This window comes from Felis catus, chromosome B4 (assembly GCF_018350175.1).
Source record: "Felis catus isolate Fca126 chromosome B4, F.catus_Fca126_mat1.0, whole genome shotgun sequence".
NCBI classification, from domain to species: Eukaryota; Metazoa; Chordata; class Mammalia; order Carnivora; family Felidae; genus Felis; species Felis catus.
The window spans coordinates 38,884,896-38,912,451 of record NC_058374.1 but is presented as its reverse complement, the minus strand read 5'-3'; the positions used below and the strand labels follow the sequence as shown (position 1 = coordinate 38,912,451).

General features: G+C 44.8%; 1 protein-coding gene across 9 annotated transcripts in view; it reads right to left on the bottom strand.

The window, feature by feature from the left end:
• Positions 1-27,556, bottom strand: part of PRMT8 (protein arginine methyltransferase 8) — a 98,845-nt gene that overhangs the window by 29,129 nt on the left and 42,160 nt on the right. For 8 of the 9 annotated variants that reach the window (XM_045061272.1, XM_045061268.1, XM_045061270.1 and 5 more), the window contains 3 exons: positions 27,125-27,310; positions 13,420-13,575; positions 10,198-10,261 (listed from right to left, as the gene is read on the bottom strand). In XM_045061272.1, the coding sequence (XP_044917207.1) occupies positions 10,198-10,261; positions 13,420-13,575; positions 27,125-27,205 (301 nt within the window). In that variant the 5' untranslated portion in view covers positions 27,206-27,310. Of the gene's footprint in view, positions 1-10,197; positions 10,262-13,419; positions 13,576-24,074; positions 24,289-27,124; positions 27,311-27,556 lie in introns of all 9 variants that reach the window. The other variant, XM_045061273.1, reaches the window with a different exon arrangement.

The following is a 27,556-nucleotide window of genomic DNA, read 5'->3' as shown; positions in this document are numbered from 1 at the left end:
TAAGCAATTTTGAAAAAAGGATATTTGGGTTCAAAGACAAAAGATCCTCAAACTAGTCCTAATTGTGATAGTAAAAAATTGCTGGCATTTGAATAGCAGCTTGCAGAGTGATTTCACTTACATTATCTCTATAACCCTCACAGGAACCTGTGTGGTTGGTTTTATTATTCCATCTGCCTAAATGAGAGAACTGGAGTTTAGAGAAATCAAAAGGTAGAGCCAAAGGCTAGGCCAATTGTGTAACCCTGGTACAAGTCACCAGCCTCCCTGAGATTCCCCTCCTTTGTCTGCCAGTGGATATAATACTTGACTTACCCACAACAATCGTGGGATTGTTGTGGACACCAAGCAGCTGCTTGGGAATGATGGGAGAAAAGAAACCTGAGAAGGCCAAGGATTAACCTATCCTTCTCCTGAAGGCCAGTCAGGTTGGTTAGTAGGGTGAGGAGAGGTAGAACCATCTTGAGCCATCAGGGTGGTGGAGGTGGAACTGAGACACCTCCCTGGTATCAGCCTTGCCTCAGCTTTCTGCCCTCATCTTCTCCAAGGTCCAGATGCATGGATAAACCTCTCTTACAAGGTCAGTCAGTGTAAGCCCCATTCTTGGGCCAGTGGTGGTGGGAGAAAGAAGACACCGATAACTTTACCCCCAATATCTGGTGGAACTTGGAAAATACCCTGCAGCAAACAGATCCCATAACTGGAGCTGGCATAGATGAGCCATGTGTGCCATGTGTGCTATGTAGCCTCCATATAGTAGAACCTTCAGTATGGTACCCCTCTTTCTTCCATAACCCCCCATTCACCCAAGAACATAGGGCTTGAGCTTCTGCCTTGCCCCTAGTGCATAATCTGCCTGGCTTCATGTCCTGACCTGCTCTGGCTCCCTTGAGGACTGAGGGCCTACTCTGCTTAGCTAGAGCTCTGAAGTCCTGCTAGCTTTGGCCTGAGCCCTTCCCTTCCCAGACACCCTGCACTGGCTGGACTAATACTTAGGCAATCAAAACCATCCTGGGACTCACCCCACCCCAACCTATCACCCACCACTTAGAATCCCTAGCATGGCACAGCCTGAGTACATACCCCACACATTGGCCACAGGCAGAGGATTGTGGGGGCTTAGCCAAGTAGGGTAGGGATTAAGAAGGCAGGGGTACTGGACAGGGTTTTTGAATCAGTGTGAATGTAGAAGGCAGCAAAGCCTTCCCTAGGCTCTGGGACTCTGAAATCATTCCAGGTATCACTGTCACCCAATACTTAGAGTTTACAGGCACAAAATGTCTTCCATCTCAGGGAGCTGGCACCAGTGGTCCCTCTGTGTGATACATGTCTGTCTACTCAGCAGGTGGCTTCTCCACTAGTCAAGTCTGTGCCTCAGTGCCCTCGATCCAGAAGCTTCCGCACTTCCAGTGCTGTGCTGGTCAGTGTCTAAAACTGGCTCCAGGAGGGGGAAAAAGGCACCTGCTGGTGTCGGTGGTGTAAATATTTCCACCATGGCTGATTTCTGTTGTTCACGCTGGGATGTCACCCGTGCACAGTTGGGAAGAAAAGTGAAGGATCAGCTCTCACAAGGGGTGTGAACTGTGAGCCAGTTCCATCATGCCATTGCGATCCCCCAGTCAGAAGTGGGCACCCCACTTTTCTCAATGACTCCATCATGTTTCTTTCTAAGACCTTTCACCATTTGTAATTTTATCATGATGTCTGTTCACTTGCGCTTATGTCTGTCTTCTCCGTGAGATAAGTGAGCTTCACCTGAGCAAAAAGCTTGTCTGTCAGGTTCACCATTGGCTCCCAGCACCTGGTACAGGGCATGGAGTGTGGCACAACAATGCCTGAAGAAACAAGGGTGTGAAACCCAGCCCTAAGATTATTAATAGGCTTCTTCACGAGCAGTTAGGAAAGGAAGCAGCAATTGCCAGGAGTCACTAGTACAGGTTCATTAAAAAAAATTATATCTGATTAATCTCATTTTTTCTTTTGACAGAGTTATTAGTCAAGTTAACAAATGAAATAATAATAACCATAGCTAAAATTTCTTGGCTGCTTACTGCCTATGGGACACCATTGTGTTTTAACAGTGGTGTGCTGGTAGATACTTAACAACTGGGCTTCTACTGGGTTGTTCCCACTGGGTCTCCATGGGAAAGTAGCCCTGATTTGTAGCATTTTCTTGTTTCTGTGGTGTAAATATTCCCACTGTGGCCAATTTCAAGCCACCAAAGTGACTTCATCTGTTCTACAAATACACTGAAAATTTAACAGTTGGCCCTCAGGAGCCTGTAGGAGCCTGTCTCAGCATGCCACAGTTTTACATGCAGTAACATGGAATCGTCACAATGACCCTATGACGTGTTGTTGCTCCCATTTCACAGATGGGGGAACTAAGGCACAAAAAATAGGGTATCCAAGATCACAAGCTAATCGGGCAGCACTGAGTGTGAACCAGGAAGTCCGGTTCCAGAGTAAGTGCTCTTCACCCCCCCTGCCTGCAGTGTACCATGTGGGGACCTCCAACAGGAGCTCTGACAAGGCCTTGCCCCCACAGCATCCTTATCGTATGGATTTGCCACTGGCTATTTGGCTGTATTCAAAAGCACTGATCAAGAGCTGAACACAGACCAGCCTACGAGAGCTTCCACACTCACCCCAGGGCACCCATCAAAAATGTGGGAACAGCAAGCAGAGAACAATGACCCTGGAAGAGCCATGCTCTCTCAAAAGCCTGAGTAGTTGTAAGGAAGGACCAAATCTACCAACAGGAAGTCTAATATGAATGAGAAGTGTGATTCTCCATTTGGATTCAAGACATAGGTTAGGAGCTCCAGCTGGGCAGTAATTCTGATAGTCAACAGATATGGATACGGACAGACGACAGGCTGTAGCTGATTCCATCTCAGCACCAGATGACATTGCATTTTCCACAATTGCTAATGGAAGGAAGTTGGAGCCATGGTGTCAGAAGCACAGCATCTGGGTCCCTCCCGTCTCCGGGTTGGGCTTACTTCTTAGCACAACTCCAAGGGTGAGGGGGAGACAGTGGCTCAAACCAAGCAAAGAGTGTAGGATCTGGGAGGGTGTCATCATCGTCAGGGGATGTGGACAAAGGGCTGCCACATGACAGGAGGCTCCTACCCTGCATGGCCCGGAGGAAAGGAAGGGAGCCTCGGCAAGGCTGCAGGGAGGAGGATTCCCCTGCCCCCGGAAACAAGTGCTCCTCACAACCACAGATCCCAAGTGGCTGGTGGCAGGGTTCCTATCAGGCGAACCATCCCAAGGCTGCATGCCCCGGGGCGCAGAGGAAACCTGACGCAGCAGAGGATTGAAGCGTCATCTCCAAAAGTCTCAGGGTGCGTGTGCGGCCAAGAAAGAGCAAAGTGTAGAACATGAAGGCTGAAAGGACCTACACTTAACGTTTGAGCACCTACCACACACGAAGCCTGGCATTAGTCACTCTGTGAACACTGTCTCTCATCCCCGAATAGCCCTGCACGCTGTGCGGGGACATAGCTCCTCTCTGGGCAGCAGGTGGTGGATCAGAAAGTCCAAGCGATGGGACAGAGCCATCTCTACTGTTACGTTGTGGAGCATGCTCTGTCCATTGCCACTCTGCTGTGTGCTCAGGCTTCTTCGTCTGTGACACTTAATACTTTAGGACGTGCACAGGCAGGAAAAGAGAAAGGAAAGGAGGGATACACTTTCTCCCTTGAGTTTCCTGAGAAGTAAATGGGTTATAACTTTTTTGTTTCTAGAGCTATAAAAATTTTATCCATCCCTGAGCTCCTATGTCAATCTTCACAAACAAATCTACCTTTCTAAGCATCTTGGTAGCGCACTCAGCTCTGCAGCAGGGAAAAGGAGGAAGTCAAAGTCAAACAGGAGTCTCTGAGCACGTGAGTGGGCCATGCATGTGGAAGAAGCCATGTGAAGGCTGCATGACCACTGCAGGTGGCTTCGTGGAGGTGTGTGTCTACACGTGAATAAATCCAGCCCCAGGAGCTGTATGGAGGTGGAGGGGGAGAGAGATTGATTGATTCTGGGTAGCAGGTATTTTATGTCCTGTGTTGTTATTTATGTCTGTACACCTACGCTCCCAAGCCCCACACAATTGGCTGTTGCAACATTTCAAAAGCATTTCCATGGAAGCATTTGTACAGTCAAGCTGTCCTCTTTCCAGTACACATGCCAAGGCTGAGCGAGCGGGTGCAGCAGACAGGGCCCTGGGCGGTCTCACCGGCTCCACCCACCTGTTGCTAAGCCCAGGAAGGAAGAAGTGGAAACAACTTTGCCTTGTAAAGGCCCCTGGGCCTGGTGTTCCCTCCTCCTCGGTACACTGTATGTATGAGGAATGAGGCATGGGGTTGGCTATTTACTTGGAGATAAGGGTTTGTCCCTCTTGGGCCTTTGCTCACTAGTAGAGAATCAAGTGTGAGCCATCAAAGTACAGCGCCTGGGATGATTGCATGCTAAGAATGCGGCTGAGCAAACTAGATGTCTAGGCAGCCCAGAAAGGCGGTGTGTGTACCTGCACAACAGTCCAGCATGGGTTGTTGAAGCTTGAGCAGTGTGGGGGCAGTGTGGTAAGCAGGGCATGAAGAGGTGGCCTGGGATGGGAGAGTAAAGTCCAAGGGGCCGAGAGGGCTGCTGCATGGGAAGCAGCCTGGCTCTGCAAGCTGGAGTCTAAGCAGGGAGAGGAGAGTACCCATGCCAGTGTCAGAGCCCAACACGGGGTGACAGACACGTCTGCATAGGGCAGGAGGTGATGACAATGGGAGATGGTGTACATCCAGGGGGATGGTTTCAGTAAGTAAACATATTAAGAATACTGGGAGCCAGGGCAGCCTGGGTGGCTCAGTAGGTTGGGCAGCCGACTTTGGCTCAGGTCATGATCTCGTGGTTCATGAGTTTGAGCCCCGCATCAGGCTGGCTTCTGTCAGCCTGTCAACTCCAAGCCCGCTTTGGATCCTCTGTTCCCTTTTCTCTGCACCTCCCCCGCTTGCATGGTTGCTCTCTATCTCTATCTCTATCTCAAAAATACATAAACCTTAAAAAAAAAAGAATAGTAGGAGCCAGGTTTTTCACTGTCAGAGAAAGGAATTGCAAACATGGGAAGAGAGAAAGTTAGAGGACCCTGCAGTGCTGGTTAGAGCAGGAGGTGGGGTAGCACATGGACTTACACTTGACAGTATGTATAGATAGATTCAGAAGTACACGTTATGTAAATGTGTATGTAAACACACACACACACACACACACACACACACATTCTGTAGTTCTTTCTACTGAAGCAGCCTGAGGGCCTCAACACCCTAAAATCAATGAGCACATTTAGCCCCAGATTCTAGTTTCTAAATGCCATAGTCCAGTAAATGGACTCATGACTCCTTGGAGAAACAGCTGATTCTAAAACAAAGCCGTGGAAAGCACAAGATGAGACTGGAACGTTAGTGCCAGAAAATAAGAAAGCTCACAAAAAATAAAGAAGGAATGTCAAAAGGACACAGAAGCCAGCTTAAAGGTGCTCCCATGACCAAATTAGGAACAATTTGTGTATCAAAATAAGTACCTTTAATAATAGATGTAACCTATTGAATAAAATACGAAATTAATGATGAGGAATGAAATATTTACATGGTTTCAAACCACTTCACCCAGAAAATCTTACTAATTACAAAGGGAGAAAGAGCAACTTGACCATGGAGAAGCCTGACAGACATCACCAGAAGCAGTGATCAAAGCAAATGCTGTCAAGGGACGCCTGGGTGGCGCAGTCGGTTAAGCGTCCGACTTCAGCCAGGTCACGATCTCGCAGTCCGTGAGTTCGAGCCCCGCGTCGGGCTCTGGGCTGATGGCTCGGAGCCTGGAGCCTGTTTCCGATTCTGTGTCTCCCTCTCTCTCTGCCCCTCGCCCGTTCATGCTCTGTCTCTCTCTGTCCCAAAAATAAATAAACGTTGAAAAAAAAAATTAAAAAAAAAAAAGCAAATGCTGTCGGTAACAGGACAAATCAAAACTGCATGTCCCCAAGAACGTGCAGGAAGAAGGACACAGCATCTCCGCGAACTCCTGTCAGGAGGCACGATCTGAACCCAATCTTGCAGAAGCATCACATGCCCCCAACTGAGGGACATTCTACAGAACTCTAGCCTGCAATCGTCAAGCATCAAGGCAACAAGAGTTGAGGAGCATCTGGCCACTCCAGCCTGAAGGAAACCAGAGATGTGGCAACTAAATGCAACATGTGGTTTGAAACTGAGTCCTTTTAGGAGCGCCTGGGTGGCTCAGTTAGTTCAGTGTCTGACTTCAGCTCAGGACATGATCTCACGGTTCATGAGTTCGAGCCCTGCATCAGACTCTGTGCTGACAGCTTGGAGCCTGGAGCCTGCTTCAGATTCTGCGCCTCCCTCTCTCTGTCCCTCCCCTGCTCACTTTCTTTCTTTCTCTCTCTCTCTCTCTCTCTCAAAAATAAACGTTAAAAAAATTTTTTTAAGAAGGTGATTCCTTTTACTCTAAGGGATGTTATTTCAACAAGTGGCAGACATAAGCGGGATCTGAGCGCTAGCTAATGATCATGGAAGAACGTTAGTCTCCTGATTTTGATGGTCACAGTGTGGCTATGCAGGGAAATGTCCCTGTTTGTATGACACGCATATGCATGTATTTGGGGCTGATGGGGCATCATGTCAACAACTTGCTCTCAAAGTGTTCAGGAAAAAAAAAAAGTTGTACCTTGTCTATATATTGGAATATTTTGAAGGTTAAAGGAAAGAAGTGATAAAGATAGGAAGGGAAATAAACCAAATTACAGAGGGTGCCTGGGTGGCTTAGTCAGTTAAGTGTCCCACTTTGGCTCAGGTCATGATCTCACCGTTCGTGGGTTCAAGCCCCGCATCGGGCTCTGTGCTGACAGCTCAGAGCCTGGACCCTGCTTCAGATTCTGTGTCTCCCTCTCTCTCTGCTCCTCCCCCGCTCACACTCTGTCTCTGTCTCTCTCAAAAATAAACAAACATTAAAAAAAATTACAGGAAACTGAAGCAGAGGAGAGGCAGAGAGGGAAAGCTCTCGAGGTGTGAATTAGAGGGCATGATGAGGGGTTATTGGCTTCTTTTTGCTGGCATACTTTCAGACCCAAACCTCCCTTCTCCCAAAGTCAGGCACTCCTCACAGGGACTATTCTCCCCCACTCTCACTCAGGCCCACTCTACACACTGCTACCAATGGCTGCAAGCAGCTGCCCTTTGCAAGCTTGGGGGGCTATAGTTCCAGATCCCAAGAGAATTGGTAGCAAGAGACAGATGAAGAGTCAGGGGGACAGGGAAGGCAGACCGTCCCTCCAAGGTCAGGCGTCACTGTGCAACTGAACCTGTACAGAGGCAGGGAATGGTCTAAATGTCCTTTGAAGGCCCCTTGGAGCCCAGGGGTGGTACTGGGAGGGTGTCTGATCAGACATCAATTTGTCTCCACCCTCTTCTCCTAACAGGTTTTAATTTTCATTTTCAGGATTGGCAGCCACTCTTGGGGCTTCCACATCAATGTAAACACACTTCAGGAGAGAGTACAGGAGCAAGAACCAAGACCAAATTTCTGCCCTACCTCTCCTACCTCAGTTTCCCCATCTGTTAAATGGGGGAAACCTCTTGCCCTATGTCACAGAGTTGGAGAAAGGGATGTCAGATGAAAACACATGGACGTCAGGCTATTGCACACTTGCAGAGAAGGAATTGGCCAGTTTTCTTTTCCTATCTTTAGTAGGCAAGTAGAGAGCTCACCTCTCTTTCCCTTCTGCCCATGTCAGGGACTGTTCTGAGGAGTGTGCAGGATAGCTGGCTGCCAGAAGTGAACCAGGAGAGACTGGACACCAAAGTCAGAGATCAGGGAAACATGTCCTCTACTCAAGCTGGAAAAAGGCCTCTGGACCTCTGCTCATGGCCTCCCCAATACCGCTAACCTTTTTCATTGTCACTCACCTACCACCCCCCATCCCTTCCTCACTTCCTGCCTTACCCAGCTAAAATTCCATGATCCATTATTGAAACGAACTTGTGTGCCCCCACCCACTATCAAAGCCCCCACCCAGGCGGCCCTCCTCACACCCAAGCTGGTGAGCGTGGTAAGGAGAAACTCACACAAGGACTGAGCTTATTGCATATCTATGCTGATTCATCTCCAGCAATCCCCACCAGTCCAGCATATTTGCCTCCCTCCCTCCTTCTGAAAGACCATTCCATCGTTTCCCACATCTTTTCTCATCCCCCTCTTCTCTGCCAATCACTGTCTCATTCTTTGGAAAGAAAATGGAAGCAACAAACTGGGGTGTTTCCACCAGCAGCCCACCTCTATCTGGAGCCACACTCCTCAGTCTCCATCTGTTCCTGTGGTTAAACTGTCCCTACTCCAAGGGAAAGACCAACCCCTATACCTGTGTTCTGGACCCAAGGGCCTCATGACTGACTTTTCTTTTTCCTGTATGTGCCTGTCTACTGGACAACTGAATCAGACACACATGTTTTCATATCTCCTGCCCTTAAAAACAACTACCTGCCTTGGCCCCACATTCACCTGTAGCTACAGTGCCATTCTCCTGCTCCCCAGCACAGCAAGAAGACTTATTTATAGCCCTCCCTCCACAATTTATCCTACTCTAACTGAACTTCAGTCCCCACCCCAGCATTGAGTCTGCTCTTGTTTAGAACACCTATGGCCTCCATGTGGCCAAATGCAATGGTCACTTCTCTGTTCTTCCCTTACTTGATCTTTGAGCATTCCCTATAGTCACCCCTTCCTCCTTCCCTTGGCTTCATGGTGCATCTCTCTCTCTTGAATGTCCATCAGCCTCACTGGGTGTATCTTCTCTGCCTCTTACTGGCCCTTTCTCCTCTGACTGGCTTCCAAACGTTGAAATGCCCCAGAGCCCTATCTTTGGTCCATTTCTTCCTTCAGCTATACTTTAAGCCTACGTGACATCATCTTGTGGCTTCAAATAACATCCATATGCTGAAGACTCCCAAATCCCATGTGCTGGATCTCCCTGAAATATAAACTCACAAATTTACTCTTGCTTAACAAGTCCACTGGATGTCCATCTCAAACCTGACATGTGCAAAAGAGAACTCTTGATTTCTTTCTCCCTCCCATCATCCCCAGAAGTTCTTTACTTTCTGTCTTCCACCATCCACCCAGTTACTCAAGGCAACAAAATAGCTCTTGCTCATATATTTTTTATCATTTCCATATGCATCTCATCAGTAGACCCCCTTACCTCTAGCCCAAAGTGATCACTTTTCTCCACCTCCACTGCCACCACCCTGGTCCATGCCATAGCATGCCCCTGAGCACTGAAACAGCCTCCTAATGTGTCTCTGCTTACACTCTTGATGCCTACAACACATTCTAATCCATACCCCATAGGAAATACTTTTCTTTGCATAATAGTCTCCAAAATGCCTCTATCATCCTTAGGGAAAAAAAGTCAACCTTGTTTTCCTAGTTAACAAACCCTATGTATGGCCCAGCTCAGCACAGGGCCTAGAGGCTAAATCTCATCCAGTTGACTAATAAAAGATGCAAGGAGTTCTTTGGATTGGGGACACTTGTGGGTGTGAGTGTGTTCAAAATAGTTTTCCAGGAAGAGGGGCCTGGGAAAGGTTGCAATGCATGGGTAAGGAGTGAAGGGAGGAAGGGAAGGGAAGGCACCTCTATTTATAATCAGACACCAGCTTGGAGAAGGTCCCACTCCCAAAGGCAGCCTAATTGCCAAGACAGCATTATCAGCAAGACAGCCCATGGGCAGTAGAGGACCACATTTCTCCAAAGGCAGAGCCTGGGGTCTGCTAGGATGCCACTGGTTTGCTGAAAGGGAGAGGTAGGGATGGGGTTGTGGAGAGGGAAGAAGAGGAGGAATAGCTGCCATTTTGCAAAACTCAGTAGAATGCCTACAGCTGGGGCCAAGCAGAAGGCATGGCAGCTAAGCCATGAAAGCTGCGCTGGGAATAACGTGCCCTTGGCTGACATGGCTGGGATTGGGAACCTCGGAATCCTGTGGGTTCAGTCCTGCTAATAGAGCCTCCACCAGGCTCCACCTTCCCAAGGCCAAGTGCTCTGTACTTTTCCCTCTTACATCAGTCTATACCACCCAAACAAGAAAGTGTAAACCCCCTCACTCCCTCTGTCCATGGGAAAACACACAGAGGTATATCTTACTGTTGTCCAAGTGGTTGGCCTTAATGATCTTCTCTGAGTAGTCAGAAATACTGGAACATTCAATCTAGAAAGGGCACAGAACAAAGGAGAAAGGTGTAAAAAAGATCACAGCCTGTCTAGCTCCTATTTAACAGACAAATAAGCTGAGCCTAGATGGGTACAGTGACCCGCCCACAGTCATACAGCTATTTTTTCATACAGCAGACTGAAAACTACACTGCATCCCGCCCAATTTTCAGGTCAGTGGCTCTTGCATTGAATCTGGCTGCCTTTGCTGTAAGGAGGCTGACTTCAATCCGCTGCTCCACAATGGAAGACCTGGCGTCCAACTTGGGAGATTCAGTAAGACCTGGCAGGTCTCCTCCTAGCCAGAGGAGAATGGGATGAGGTTGCTTAGCTGCTGTACTCTACCCACTCCCTCCCAACCTCCCTGCTGAACTGGGCACATTCCAGGATAGGGACCATCAGGAAAATGCCACGTCATGGCCTCAGGACCAGTCTTGAGATCCGTCCTGCCACACACGTCATGCACAAGTCAATTCTTACCCTTTCTGCAGTGTTCACCTTTGAGATGGTTAATTCCTTTTAATCTACAAGTATTTACAGTCTCCCCAAATCTCCTAAGTAAAGGGCCAAGATATGTGAAAAATTAGCCAAGTATCAGCTGAGAGCAGGACCTTATGGGAAGAGCGGGAGATCAGGTCCACACCTAGGGCATGTGTCAGGAGACAGCCAGGGGATGCTGGAACCAGAGGAGAAAGTATTTGCATAGGACTGAGGGGCTGGCCCACAGCCTCCATAAAAGCCTTGGGGATGGATGAGGGCACCTGCAGGATCAAGTAGGGGTTGCTTTGTCAGAGAAGATAGACCTAGGTCAGGCTCAGAGCCCAAGAGGATGGGCCCTTTCCTGGACTAAGAGGTCCTGTGGCCTTTGATCCCACTTTCTGTGGGACCGTGTTTCTCTCCAATTCTTTCCCCCTCCTTGCCACGTTGGCATCCATCTGCAAGAGGCTGTGCGGTTTCGTGGTGAAGAACACATATTCTGGAGGCAGGAGGCCTGGATTCACATCAGGCCTTGGCCACTCTCTAACTATGCCTCAGTTCCCTCATAAGTGAGGAAACAGTCCCTGTTTAACGTGGTCATCATGAGGATTAAATAAGCCAAAGCATGCGAACAATTGAGAGCACTGATGGCCCCAGGCCCCAGGACCTTGGCAGCTTCACAGTCCTCCTTCCTCTTTTCCTGTCTTCTGCCCCCTGCTTTCCTTTCCCCTGTTCTTCTCTCTCTCTCTCTCCCTCTCCCTCCCTCTCTCTCTCTCCCTCCTCCCCCCTACCTCTTTCTCTCCTCTCTTTCCCTCTCCCTCCTTCTATTTCTCTCCCCTCTCTCCCCCCCTCCCCCTCCCCCTTCTCCTGCCCCCTCTCCATCTTTCTCTCCTTCTCTCTCTCCCTCTCCCTCTTATTTCTCTCTCCTTCTCCCTCTCTCCTTCTCTCCCTCTCTCTGGAGAAGAGCAGTGGGCAGAGGGAGAGCCTGGATCAGGAGAGACTGTGAAATGAGCCATCAGGAAAGAGGTCCAGCTACATGTGGGAGTTGTTTATAAAGGCTGTGACAGCAACAGATCAGGAGGCAGACGGATTGGGACAGTTGGGATAGTCACCACAGCTGGAAGGCGCTGAGTGGATATCTCCTGACAGCTCCTTAGCTGGAGCCGCTGGCCACTTGGAAGCCAGTGAGGGGCAGCCCTACCCTTTCCCTGCTCAGCCCTCAGCTACCCGTGTCCCAGACCAGGACGAGGCCTCAGAGACAGGGCTGGCAGGGAAAGCAGGAGCATGGCTAGGTGAATCAAGCCCCACCCCCAGGCTGTGTGATCACAGGAAGTGGAGTCTGTCCATTTCTGGAAAGCCTCCCTCCTGGTGAGGAGAGCCCAGTGAAGGAAAGCTGGAAGGTAGGGAAGGGCAACACTTGACCTGAGGCATCCGGATTGGCCCACCTCATCACAAGTGTCTCAGCTGAATACATCATGGCTTTTCCAGTTCGGTCTGTGGCAGAGATGCCTTGAGGATGTCCCGGGTTTCTAGAAGACCCTCTGCAGCCCAGGCACTGTCCAAGTCAGGTGCCGAGGGGGAATGCTGTCCCTGCTGGGGGACTCAGGGGCCGGCCTCTGAGGCCAAGTAGGGGTGGGTGGCAAGGGGTTTTGGAGGGCTCTGGTCAACCTGGGGGCCTGGAGTTGTCAGCACAGGCTGCAGGACAACCAGCTAAAAGCACAGAGAACAAAGCCCTACTAAAAGCTGCTCAGTTCCCACGGGCCTCTGCAAACAGCTATCTTGTGCATGTGCTGGGAGTTTGACTGTAGCGTGTCTTTAATTTGGACCAAGATTAATTTTCATATTCCAGCCTTGGACCCACTGCATTTTTCACACATCAGCCAGCTGTGCAAAGCTCTTCTTTTTCACAGTTTCTTCCCAGGTCCAGACCCTCAGCCTCCCTGTCATCAGTCCGTGTGCAACTGTGTGGTGGCAGCCAGAGGAAGGCTGGGAAGCTTCCCAGAGGGTCAGCCTCCATTTCTATCTGGAAGACCTCAGTGACCAGAGCAGAATTTAAACCTACCAACTTGCCCTTCAAAGAACGAAGAAAGGAGATTGTCTTGTTATCCGCTAGGGCCTTATCCTAACTATATGAATATCAAACACTGAGTGTTGGTCATATGCTAAGCCCTGTTCTAAAGCCCTTTACATATGTATTAAACTCAACTTCTTCTTCACAATCACCCCATGAGCAAGGTGTTGTTATTATGACCATTTAATAGATGGGGAAACTGAGGTACAGAAGTGAATTGTCCATGGTCACACATCTCATGACTGTAAAGGCAGAGATTCAAGGCAAAGCTCACATGTATAATCACACTGCACTGCTTTTCAAGCTGATGCTAGGACTAAGTTCTCTAAGGTAATAACACCAGAATGATTTTCAGAAAGTCAAAAACCCTCTGTAAATGTCAGCATTTGTCAGGGCAAGGGGCCAGGAGCAATGCCTGGATGATAGGGAGTCGTGGGATCTTGCCACACCTCCTGAGAGTCACACTCGATTTTTCTCTACTCCTCTTCAAGGATGTGGCCCCAGCAAGGGGTGGACCTGGGCTTGTACTTGTAGGGAGGGCAAGAGAAGGTGGGAGGCAAGGGCTATCTCTACAGAAGCCAACAGGAGAGAGGGTGTGGCATGCTCACCCCAAACACCTTCTTGGCCCCTGCTTTGGCAGCAAACATGGAAAGGATCCCGGTACCACTCCCAACGTCCAGCACCACTTTGTCCTTGAACACATGCTTGTTGTGATACATGGAGTTCCGGTAGGTGAGTGTCCGCACCTCATCCTTCAGCATTTCCTGTTATGGAAGGAGAGGAAAGGCAATGTCAATTTATTCAAGGCACTTGGGAGTACACCAAGATCATCGACCCCAAGACTGTCCTGCCAATTTTTCAAGAATCTCAATGCTGGGGGCGCCTGCCTGGCTTAGTCAGTGGAGCATGCAACTCTTGGTCTCAGGATTGTGAGTTTGAGCCCCATTTTGGGTGTAGAGATTACTTAAAAATAAAATCTTTAAAAATGAAAATCTCAAAGACATAATTAAGCTGAGTTGAAGGAGAGTATTGTAAGGCAGCTGGACCAGGGGCTACCTGCACAATTACAAACGTCTCCAGCCTTAAAACACTACCCAAGAAAGATAATTTTGTACTGTAAGAGAAGAAATTCCTGGCCAGCCCTGGGAAAGCTTCCATTTACCAAAGAACAAAAGTAGAAATTAGTGCAATGCAACTTGCTGGATTTAAGTTAAACCTGAAGCAGAATGTTCTGCTACAGTGAGAAAATTGTCATTGAACAGGTTATTGGAGGAGGTTTGTGTTTTGCGTGTTTTTGTGGTTTGTGTGTGGGAGGTGCATACTTTTTTGTTTGATTTTTTTAAGAATAGAAAGTGTTTCTTAATCTACCATTATTCTAGTACTTTGTGGTAAAAGAGAAAGTAGGTTACCCTTTACAACTATCTCCAACCTAAGGAGAACATAATTCATCTGTGTATGGTGGTGAGGCCAGGATCTTTGTCCGTTCAAGCTATCAGCAAACACTTCTGACTAACTCATCACCAGTAATGTTGGGATTATAGTATAATTTTAGTATAACTTGCATATACTACATATTTTATTTTATTTTATTTTATTTTATTTTATTTTAGTTTTAAGTTTATTTATTTATTGGGAGGAGGGGGAGGAGAGTGCATGGGAAGGGCAGAAAGAGAGGGAGAGAGAGAGAGAATCCCAAGCAGGCTCTGCACTGGCAGCATGGAGCTTGACACTGGGTTTGAACTCACTAACCATGACTTCATGACCTGAGCTGAAACCAAGAGTCAGACACTTAACCGACTGAGTCACCCAGGCACCCCAAAAAGCACATATTTTAAATGCGTGGTTAGGTGTAAGAGTTTTGAGTCACATACACCTGTGGGACAACTACCATAATCAAGATATAGAACATTTTACTCCCCTTAGGAAGTCCTTGATCCCCCTTGACAGTCAATCCCCACCCCCATCCAGATGACTAATCATCCAACTTCTATCGCTAAAGCTTCCTTCTGCCTTCATATAAATTGAATCATATGGTATGTATGGCTTCCTTTGCTCAACATAAGGTTTTTGATATTCATTGACTTTAGTGCACATATCCAAGGTTTGTTTCTTTTTTCTTGTTCTTGTTGTTGACTAGCATTCCATTAATCGGACGTCCATTCACTTGTTGATGACTATTTGGACAGTTGCAAATAAGGCTGGTACAAACATTCTTGTATAAATATTTTTGAGGATATATATTCATTTTCCTTCAGTAAATACCTAGAAGTGGGTTTGCTAGTAGGTGTTTAATTTCATAAGAAAGTGCCAAACAGCTTTCCAAAATAGTTGCTTCGGTTCATGATCCCACCAGCAATGTATGAGCACTCGAGCTGTTCTATATGCCAATAACTTAGTATTATCCCTTTTTGAAATTTTATTCATTCTTGTAGATATGAACTGGTATCTCATTGTAGTTTTAATTGCATTTCCCTGATACCTATTGATGTAGGTAAATTTTCATATGCTTATTGGCTATTCATATAGATCTTCTATGATGTGTCTATTTGAGTCTTTTGTCTACTTTTTTTCTAGAGCTATTTGTCTTTTCCTTATTGAATTGTAGGAATTTATATAATTCTGGAAACAAATCTTTTTTCAGATATACATGTTGTTAATATCTTCTTCCAATCTGTGATGGGTTTTTTGTTTTCTTAATGTTGTCTTTGAAAAGCAGTTTTTAGTTTTGACAACGGCCAACTTTTTAGGTTGCTTTGTTTTTATTTTTTTAATGTTTATTTATTTTTGAGAGAGACAGAGACAGAGCATGAACAGGGGAGGGGCAGAGAGAGAGGGAGACACAAAATCCAAAACAGGCTCCAGGCTCTGAGCTACCAGCACAGAGCCTGACACGGGGCTCGAACCCACAAACCCACCCAGGTGCTCCTCTTTATTTTTTAAAACATTTTTAAGGTTTTAGGTGTTTTTTAAATTTTTAATGATTAGAATTATTTGTGTCTTGTCTAATCTTTGTCTACCCCAAGGTCACAAAAATATTCTCCTGTTTTCCTCCAGAAGTTTTATAATTATGGCTTTTACCTTTAGGTCTATGATTCATGTCAAATTAATTTTTTATGTGGTGTAAATTAGGGATGTGAGTTCATTTTTTACACAAAATAGATGGTGTAAGCACCATTTATAGAATAGACTATCATTTCCACCATTGAATTACCTTGCCAACTTTGTCAAAGTTTAATTAGCTATATATTGGTGCATTCTCTAATCTGTTCCATTAATAAGCCAATTCAAAACTAACTCAATTTCTCTAACTTAGTATTCACTTTGAAATAAAGTAGTGGGGCACCTAGTGGCTCAGTCGGTTAAGTGTCCGACTTCAGCTCAGGTCATGATCCCATGGTTCATGAGTTTGAGTCCCATGTTGGGCTCTGGGCTGACAGCTCAGAGCCTGGACCCTGCTTCAGATTCTGTGTCTCCCTCTCTCTCTGCCCCTCCCTCGCTCACACTCTGTCCCTCTCTCTCTCAAAAATAAACCTTAAAAAAATGTTTAATTAAAAAAAAAAGAAATAAAGTAGTGTGAGTCCTAGTTATTTTACAAGGTTATTCTGGTTTGTTTGGTTTTTTTTAGATCTTATGCATTTCCATATACATTTTAGAATCTGCTTATTAATTCACAAAGAACAGCCTCCTGGAGTTGATTGGAATTGCACTGAATCTATAGATGAATTTGGAGAGAATTGATATCTTAGCAATATTGAGTTTTACAATCCAAGAACACTGATACAGCCTTCCATTTATTTAGGTCTTCTTTAATTTCCCTCTGCAATGTTTTACAGATTTTAGAAGTCTTGCATTTCTTTCATTAAATTTATTCTCAACTATTTTTATTTTATGGTACTGTATATGATTTTCTAAAATTTTATTTTCTGATTGTTTTATGTCACTCTACATATGACCTTGCATTTTGCAGACTTGTTCCCTTCATATACTAATTCTAGTGTGATTTTCCATAGATTCCTTTGTTTTCCCACGTAAAAAAAATCTTCTCACTTGTGAATGAAGACAATTTTACTTTTTTTCCTATCTATATGTCTTATAATTTTTGTTCTTTTTTTTTTGTGCTTATTTTACTGCACTGGCAAGGACTGCCATGAAGTAAAACATTCAATAAAATAGAAGGCCAGCATCTTTGTTCCAATAATATATAAATGTCACCACTGAGTATAATGTCAGCTGTAGGCTTTCTATGAGTCTTTTTTCAGATGAAGAAGTTCTATTTATAATTTGCTAAGAGCTTTTATCATGATTGGCACTGAATTTTGTCATGTGCTTTTTCTACATTTATTAAAATGATATGTGACCTTTCTCCTTCATTCAGATAATGCATTGACCTCCATAGATTGTCTTCAAATGTTGAACCAACATCTTGTCATAATGTATTATCGTTTTTAAATATTGCTAGGTTTTATTCACTAATATTCTGTTGCAGATTTTTCTATTATATTTATGAGACATGTTAATCTGTAATTTTCTCTTACCTTCTCTGGTAATCAGTAATGCTGACTGAGCTTATGACACAAGTTAGAAAGTGTCCTCTCCTCACATATTTTCTGAAAAAGCTTGTGTGAGATTGGTATTTTTCTTCTTTAAATATTTGACATATAATTCACTAGTAAAACCATCTGAGCCTAGAGCCATTTTTGTAGGAAGATCCCATTTTTTTAATGTTTATTTATTTTTGAGAGAGAGAGAGAGAGAGAGCACAAGCATATGTGTGGGGGAGGGACAGAGGGAGGGAGAGAGAGAGGGAGAAAGGGGGAGAGACAGAGAGAGAGAGAGAGAGAGAGAGAGAGAGAGAGAGAGAATCCCAAGTAAGCTCCAAGCTCAGTGCAGAGTCCAATGTGGGGCTCAATCACATGAACTGCAAGATCATGACCTGAGCGAAAATCAAGAGTCAGACACTTAACTGACTGAGCCACCCAGGCTCCCCAGAAGATTCAATTTTTTAACAGATGCAGGACTGTTTTAGTTTTCCATGCATTCTTAGATCGGTTTTGACAAAGTGTTTTTCTAATGAATGTATCCATTTCAACTAAGATATCAAATTTATGGGCATAACATTGTCATAATATTCTCAAATTACCAGTCGAATATCTATATGATCTATAATGATGTCTTTTTCTTCATTTATATTATAATTTGTACTTCATCTTTTTCTTGATTAGTCTAAATAGAGCTTGTTGACTTAATTAGTCTTTTCAAAAACTAACTTTTAGCTTTGTTGATTTTCTCTATTGCTTTATTTCTACCTCACTGATTTCTGCTTTCATCTTTATTATTTGCTTTTTTTCAACTTACTTGGGTTTTATTTGTTTTCTCTGCTTCATAAAGTGGAAGATTTGACCATTGATTTTGCACTTTATTTTTGTCTAATGAAAGCATTTAAAGTTATAAATTTCCCTCTAGGTTTTGCTTTAATTACATTCCACAAATTTTCATGTGTCTGTTTCTAGCTATAACAAAATACCATAGACTGGGTGGCTTAGAAAACAAACATTTATTTCTCACAGTTCTGGAGACTAGTAAGTCCAAGGTCAAGGAGGCAGCAGATCCATTGTCTGGTGAGGACCTGCTTCATGGTTTGCAGATGACCATCTTTACCTTGTGTCCTCACATGGTGGAGAGCAGAGTGAAAAGGCAAGCCCTCCTATATCTTTGTATTTTTCAAAGAATACTTTGTAAATTTATTTTGGTGAGAGAAGGATAGATCATCTAACAAATGATGCTGCAGTGCCTAACTATCTGTAAGACAATAAGGCTGGACCAAAACCTCACAGGATTTAAAACATTACTTAAAGATTAAATAAGTATTTAAATATGGAGGAAAAAACAAACAAACAAAAAAATAACCTTAGCAGAGCTTTTAGGAGACTGTATTAGTTTTCTATTGCTGCTGTAACAAATTACCAAAAACGTAGTGATTTAAAACAACACAGATTTGCTATCACACAGTCTGGAGGTCAGAAGTTTCATACAGGTCTCATGGACTTGTCAGGTATTGGCAGGGCTGTGTTCCTTCTGGAAGATCTAGGAAAGAATCCATCCCCTTGCCTTTCATAGCTTCTAGAAGCTACCTGCATTCCTTGGTTCATGGTTCCTTGCACCTTCAGAACCAGCAACTGCATCAGTGTAACCTCTGCCTCCATTGTCATCATATCTCATTCTCTAACTCTGACCTTACTCTTCTGCCTTCTTCTTTAACTTATTGGGACTCTTGTGTCATGTCTCCTCTTATAAGGACACTAATCCCATTCATGAGGGCTCCACTGTCGCTTTCATGACCTACTTACCTCCCAAAGGCCCTACCTCCTAATACCAATATCCTGGGGATTAAGATTTCAACATATGAATACTGAGAGACACATTCAGTCCATGGCATTGTATTTTCATTATCATTCAGTTTCATTATTTTCTTCTTTTAATTTTTTATAAGGTTTATTTTTGAGAGAGAGACAGAGCATGAGAGGGGGAGAGGCAGAGGGAAAGGGAGACACAGAATCTGAAACAGGCTCCAGGTTCTGAGCTGTCATCACAGAGCCCGATGCAGGGCTTGAACTCACGAACCATGAGATCATAACCTGAGCTGAAGTTGGACACTTAACCCACTAAGCCCCCAGTTTAATTATTTCTTAATTTCTCTTGTTATTTCTTCTCTGGTCCTATTTTCAGTGCTGCTTAATTTTCAAATATTTAGAGATTATCTAGATAATTTATTGTTTTTGGTTTCCAATTTCATTATGATCAAAATAACATACTCTGCATGATTTCAATCTTTTGTAATGTGTTAAGATTTGTTTATTGCCTGCCATAGGATCTATCTTAGTGAATGTTTCAATGTGTATTTAAAAGAAGTGTGTATTCTTTACCTTGAGAATGCAATGATCTACAAAAGCCAATTAGGTCAAGTTATTTGATTGAATTGTTCAGATTTCTACATCTTACTAATTTTGTGTGTGGTTATTTGTTCTATCAATTATCAAGAGAGAAGTGTTTAGAAAAATCTTTAACCATGGTTGGGGATTTGTATTTTTCTCCCTCTAGTCCTATAGATTTTGCCTGATGTTTTTAATGGTCTGTGCACACGTGTATGACAATTTTGTAATGTGTCACCTTGGCCAGGCTACTCTGAATTTCCATAATTCTCTTTCTACTATGTCACCAGCTAAAGTGAGTCCCAAAGAAGATTCTTATGAGATTTGGAAGGTAGAAGGGGGGCAGAAATCATTTTGTAGTGCACACTTGTCAATGATGATGTGTTGGCTCGCTTTGTTGGCATGAAGCAGAAGCTGGGCCTTCTTCAGTTTCTTTGTCTCCTGGGCCAGGTGTGTGTGTTTAGCTTCAGGATAAAATGCCCAGCCTCTATAGGATATGCCCACCACGGAAGTCAAAGGCAATAGAATGGACATGTCTTTTGGTCTGTCCTCATAGGGTTCAAGCTTGTGCATATTGGTTCTAGCTATTCCTAATTTCCCCCTATTTTACATTCATATTCCTTTCTGACTAGCTGCCCTATGGACTTCAAGCTCAAGCATCATATCAGACATGGAGACAATAGCCTTACACAATTACATGAGCCATACATATATATACATATATGTATACAGATAGATAGATAGATAGATAGATAGATAGATAGATATCCTACTGGATCTACTTCCATAGTTGAACTCTGACTGATACAGAATATGGTACCAAGAATATCTCCTGAATATAAGGATGTGTGCTCTGAATAGGTTTTGAGTTTTCTGGAAACTGTTAGAGAGGCACTAATGACCCTGTTGCCATTGATAAGGAGGGCACTTGTCATCAATAACATGAAATGGCAAAGGAGTTACTTAAATTTTACTTACATATCTCTAATAAAGTACCTATGGAAACCAGATTCTGGTTGAGCAAGTATTTGCTTCCTTAGAACATTTTAGTTAACATGAGAAGTATAATGGGTGGGTTAGTTGGTTGGTTGTTACTAACTGTTCTAAAAAACTGGGAGAAAGAAAATGACCTCAGAAGTTTAAATTCACAGCTCAGGGTCTGAGTATAGCACCAGAAAGGTTCTATGACCTCTCTGGGAAAAACAAACACACAAACAAAAACATTTCATGTAGGTTCAGGATCAAGATTTCTTCTTTTTTTTTTTTTAAGTAGGCTCCATACCCAGCATGGAGCCCAATGTGGGGCTCAAACTCAAGACCCTGAGATCAAGATTTGAACTGAGAATCAGAGTCAGATGCTCAACCAACTGAGCCATCCAGGCCCCCTGCCAGAGCCAAGATTTCTAAAACCTAAATACAAAGTCTAATCCTGCAAGTACCTGATTACAACACAAATTGCATTCCCATCTTTGCAAGGCCTCTTTTGTTAAAGTGAGGCATCTGTTGGGAAGGAACAGGATCTTGAAAATTGGAATTGGAACACATAGAAAACATATGATGAAAGCAGGGCCTGAAGTTCCTAAATTACAGAATCTTCTTTGCCAATAGAAGTATCTTCCACCCCTGTCTGAGGGATTTAGTTTTCCTTTCCCTGAAGAACCATATTGGCCTACCTTGAGGTAGTTGCTTGCAAGGTACTACTGATTCTCCTCAGGACCTACCCCTGCCCTCTTTGCTGCTAACCATATAACAAGATTCAACTCTAAGCAAACCCCAAAGCGTGAGGTATAAAATGTGACTCATGAGGAGGTATGATATACACCAAAAGAGCTACATTATATTTCCCATTTATATAGATTGAATCCTGGGAAATATGTATGGGGATGTGTATGAAGGCTGTGGGATCAACATGGAGGGATAAAGTTGGATGGGGCCAAGTTTATCAATACAGGATCATTAAGCAGAAATTTTGTATTCACTGTTTTAGCTTGAGGGGCTTAGAATGTCTCTAACAGTTGATTTAGTTGGGTAGTTGAAACATGGACCTAGGGTTACCCTTCTCTAAATGAAATTTGAAATGCTGAACTTCGTTGATATGTTGAAGAGGAAGGTATCCAAAGGCTTAGGAGATTGGAATGTTAGACTGTATTTGTCATGTGAGGCCTACTCACCAAAGCCAAAGAACAGACCTTTCATCACAGCTATGAAAAATAAGTTTGCAAAGGGAGTCCAACAACCTTAAAGACCTCTGTGATTGCTCTTTCCTATAGGTCATAAATTGCAACGGGAACTGCTACCATCAAACTTAAATCCCTATATGCAACAAGAATAATATCAACCTGGGATTCTGGGGAGGCTCAGGTCAAACCACAGCACTTAACTTCATATACTAGGTGGGTGTGGTTACAGCAAAGGGCTTGGAGCCAAAGCTTAACAGTCTGATTTCAGAGATATGTGGTGTTGGCCATAGTTCTCTAGAAAAGAGATCATAGTGTCTCTAGAAAATAAATAAATGGGAAGCATACTGAATTCTTACTTGATCTGTGTAAGCAGAAAAATTATAGGTCCAGTGAACAGAGGTCTGTTTTGAATTGCCAAAATCTAGAGTCATGCTCTTCAATTGATTCCCAGACTTGAACCAGTTAACAGAACCAGAACCCCTTGAAGGAAAGGCCACATTCCATGAAGAAAACCCTTGTTACATTGCCAAAAATGGATATTGTTAATCTTTCTTCAAGTCTTCACCAAGAGGATCTGCAGCCATTACCACAGTACAGTGTGACTGCATTGGAGAAAGGAAAATAAACAAATTTTGGAGGATCATTGGACCCTGGCTCTGAACTGGCACTAATTCCATGAGACCCATTAGTTCAGGACACCAATTCCAGGAGACCCACATCCCCAATTAAGTGACCTGTTTGCCTGTGCAGAAGACAGAGGCAGATCTTGGAGAGTGACTGTAGATTATCATAAACATCATCAGCTGGAGATTCCAATTGCAGTAGCTGTTCCATATGTGGTTTTATTGTTTGGGAAAATCAATACAGAGGGTTGCTGGTTCGTTGTTGTTTTTATCAGTCTTAGAAATTGATTCACATCTATTTCTTCAACTCATAGATCCCATGCTTTTGAGCTCCCTAACCCAGAACATCATTTAGCCTGTCTCAATTTCCCCTGCTGAAGGTGGAATGATAACAGTACCTACTTCATTGGGTTGTTGTGATGATTAAATAAATATAGTAAGTGTTACAAAAGTGTTAGTTCTGGCTGTTTGTGACAGCTGTCACCATTTTTATCCATGCAAGGAAACAGTTGAGGGTGAGCAGTAGTTGAGGAATGGAAGCAAAATAATGGCAAAGTTTTTGGAGGTTTGTCATCATGGCCATAGCTGGAAGTCCTTAGTGCTTGCCCTGCTGGAATTAGATTGGTCCAGTACTTCAGCAGATTCTGTTGTTGCTAAAGAAGAGGTTCCCAGAATCCCACCTTTGATTCAATGCCTTCCATCACTTCTTGGACCCCTTCTTCCCTCTAAGGCTCCAGACCACAGGAGTTAGGTCCAAAGGTACAAGTCCTGGGAGAAGAGTTGTGACTTAGCAAGGCTTCCCCTGATTGACCCATCAAAAGGGAAACTCTCTCCCCTTTCTCCACCCCTGCTTTAATCATCCCTAGGAGAGAATAGCCCAAAGAAGTCTCCAGACATTTCAGACAAGAGCATGTCACTCTTTGTTGAAAACAATTCCCAGCCCCCAGCTGTGGATGCCTTTGTCTCCCAGTTTCCCTGCCTATTAAACACATGACAGCACATTGACTAATTGCTGGGAAATGAGGCCCTGAAGAATCTATTTCAAAAGAACCTGCAGCAAGATTGTCAAAAGAAGAGAGCTGGCCAGGAATGGGATGGGCATCCAGAGCTGGGGGCTGGGAACACAGCCCCACTGGCAGGGAGTCTTCTGGATGCTGAGAAACCAAGCCCAGGACCAACTGTCAAAGATGCTGGGAATTCAGAGCTGAGATTTGGGAGGTCATGGTCCTGGCCCCCTCCCCTCTGAACAGAAGCCTCAGTAGGCACACATTTGTCACTTCCTCTCCTGTTCAAGATTCCATTCCTCTCAGAGACGCCCTGTGACAGAATGTCACAGTCTTCCTTCTGGAGGCTGAGTACAGAGTCATCGCTGGATGGGGCCATGGAATGGAAGTATAGAAGTATCCAGAATCACCTCTTGCTGTGTTCTCCAGCCCCAAGCAGTGCCCTCTCCCAAACTTGACACCTCTTGTTCATATTCACAGACTAATCAAACCCAATCCATCCCACACCATGTTTCCTAAACACTCACTGATCACTATTAATCAGCAAGCTGGCGGTGCTGCTGCCCGCCCCTGTGAGCATCTTGTTAATGATGGGAGAAGACTGCCAAACGGCCAGCTCGGCTCCGGATGGTGAGGTATGGGTCTTGTCCAGACTGAGGAGGCAAAGGCATCACCGCGAGCTGTCTGGCACAGAACGGAGATCCCTGGTGCTTGATAATGAGAAACAAGCAGGCCCTGTCTCTGCAAAGAACAATGTTAAGAGTCTGTCCACATGCCCCCCTACTTTTTTTTTATACCAGATGATCTTGGAGACCAAATAGGGTGGAGGGAAGCCTCAAGGTTGAAGGAAGCCTAGATAGCCACCCTGACACTAAAGACCTCTGCATTTCCCCAGAAGCCAGATCTAGAGATGGCCTATGGCAGCAGTAGGAGGGATTTAATCTAGTAGTGTCAGTTGAGCTAAGCATCAGAAGTACTTCCAGATGCAAAGTGTTGCTAAAACTATTCCAGGTCAGGTTACTAAGGAAAGAAATGTTATATATGACCTGAAGGTCATTTACTCCATGTTTATTAGCTCATTCTGGACAATGCTCATATATGTTCATGTACTAATTTTCTACCAATGTTTCATGTACTAGGTTTTTCTATCAATACATGAAATTGAGGAAAGCTGGTATAGTATTTATTTGATGACCCTTGGTGTCTTCTCCTGCTGGAGATCATACTTTCTGGTATGCCCATTGATGTGCTAACCAGACATCACCTGAGTGATCAGATTAGCAAAATCAGACAGTGCATCAAGCCCTGGGTTAGAGGCAGGGGAAGCAATTCTTGAAGGAATTACAGAGATTAATCATAGCACAGGAGAGCACATCCTAGGAGCCAAAGTTGTGGCCCAGCAAGAATGCAGCCATTCAGATGGAGGTGTCCCAGACGTCAGTCACAGGAGGCTCCATTGGAGGAATGGCTCCTGAAGATGGGGAAGGACAGGCACCAGGTACATGTCATAATTAGCTGGTTTCTCATGGCGGGGGGGGGGGGGGGTTCCAGGCAAGCCCAAGGGGAGGCATTTTGGGGAACTAGCATCTCTTCCTAGGAATCTGCTTTGAAATAGGTACCCAGAGCCACACGCCTGTTAGAATTTGTCACATGAATTAGGGACAGGGTGAACTCTTGAAGATGTCCCCTTTCTGCTCCCAAAACTTCTCACAGGCCTAGGACAGGGCTCAGTGCACCACCTCACCCCAATCCCCACCAGCATGGGGAACAGGATCAGGGAAGGTACAGCAGCTCACTTATCTGCCCAAAGATGACATCTTAGCCACCAAGAACGGCAAGCTTAGCTGGCCCAGGCCTTTCAGGGCCAGGACTCCCAGAACACACACAGGACCCAGTCTTTCTCCCCTGCAGGCCCCAGGCCTAACACTTTTATGTGGACAGCAGTTCCTGGGAGACCAAACCCTGAGTCTCTCTCGGGTGAATGGGCCAGGTCCCTGAGTCTAGAATTCATTGAGGAACACTTCCTTCACTCTCTATCTCCACATGGAATTGCAAAGGAACCAGCAGGAAAAAAATCAAAATTTCCAGGAAGAACAAAAGACCTGTTTTAAAGTCTATATGGCATGGAAGTTCTGGGCCCCAAATGTGAAGGGGCCCTGGGCCCCAAATGTGAAGGTTTCATTTCTAGCTCTCCCATTTATTAGCTTGTGACCTTGTAAGCAAAGGAAGTGAGGAATGTAAGTTGATCTGGATTCTTAAGGTCTTACATCCTCATGTGTAAACTGGGGACTAATAATCTTCTTGTATTCCTCAAGTTCATTATAATGAACTTGTATTACTTCCATAAGTAGATGGCTGGGTGGCATATAGAACAATGTGCTTTTTTTTTTAAAGGAATATATGATGTTAATACATAAACAAAAGGGGTAAATACTAAATAATAAAGATTTTGCTTATTAAAAAAACAAATAATTACAAATAATTTGGGGGCAAATAATAATACCAACTTCATAGGGCTGATCTGAGGAATAAATGAGCCAATAACGTAAAATCTCAGAACAACACCCAGCATGTTGTAAGCACTCAAAAAAAAAAAAGGAAAAAAGTGCTGGCTATTATTTTTAAACACTCGTCTGGCAATGACATTTTGATATAGGGAGGGCTTACAGAAGCATCTGATTGAAACAGAAACTTTGAGACTTATTTGAAAATGCATTTACAAAGCAAGCAAGGCTTCGTTTCTTTTTCACTATTTCTTCATACTGTAAGGGGATAATAGAAATATTTTCTTCATAGGGTTCTTAGGAGGACTAAATGAAATGATACGTATGATGTGCTTAGAACAATGCCTGGCACTGAATAAACACCCAGTTAATGAGTAAGCACTCTGCAACCTGACTGGCTTGGGAAAATGCTGGAGGTGATGGGGGCAGGGGCCCAACCCCAGCCAGGAATTTTCTGGTTAGGAAGCTCTGCTCTGTTCTACAGCTAACATAAATCTTCCCTGCTGTGGTATAAGGCAAGCATTTAGACACAAGAATTTCCTGAGAATCAATCAGGGTGACAGACCTGGGCCAGGTCTTCAAGGAAGCTTCCTGCATTTCTTCCCCTGGGGGTGCTCATTGGTCTAGGGCCTAAGGGTTCATGTTCATGCCTGCCTAAAGACTGATGTCATGGCCTCTGGGAGGTCCTCTCAGCATCTAGGACTCGAGCTGCAGAGCATCTCCTGCAGAGCCAGGACTTAGAACAAGGACATCGGTCCGCCTGGATCACCTGAGCTTAGGGTCAAGAAGAGACACAGGCGCTGGACCATAAAACAAAGAAACCCTAAGCACCCCTTGCTCTCTGGCTGAGAAACACACAGACACATGCTTTCAGCTACTCACCTGCTCTGGGCCTGGCTCTGACCCTCTCCCAGAGAGGCTCACAGGAGGGAAGGAGGGCCAGGGGCCTTGAGCCACTAGGAAAACCCACTTTAAGACAGTAGACAGATGAACACATTAGGCTGCCTCAGAGGACAGTGAAGAAACAGCAGGGCTGAGCTGCCCTGTTCTGCCACCAGCTCCTCACGGTTTACCTCGTGGATCCCAAAGTGAGCGTAGGAGTCGAAGTAATAATCTCTCGAGGTCATCTCCTCTGGGTTCAGCAGCTTGGACATCTTGCCCCGTCCTGGGCAGCTGGGTTGCGTGGAGACATGATGGACACATTGCACAGGCTTGGGTGGGGCGACGGGCTGAGGGGGTTGCGGGGGGGCACTGTTCACCTGAGGGGGAAAATAAAGGGTCTGGCGTCAGCAGTGGAGACCAGCTCTTGCCCTCTGAGATGTCACCCCTGCTTGCCTCCCCTCCCTGAGCCCAGGGGTTCTAGTCTGCCACAGCAGCCACTCCTAAGGGACGAATGGACCCTTCTGGAAGTCCCATTGAGGGCCATGATTTATGGAGAGGTGCCATGCTACTGAGGAGCCAAAAAAGACGTCCATTTAACCTAATTCCATCTCTTAATAGTCAGG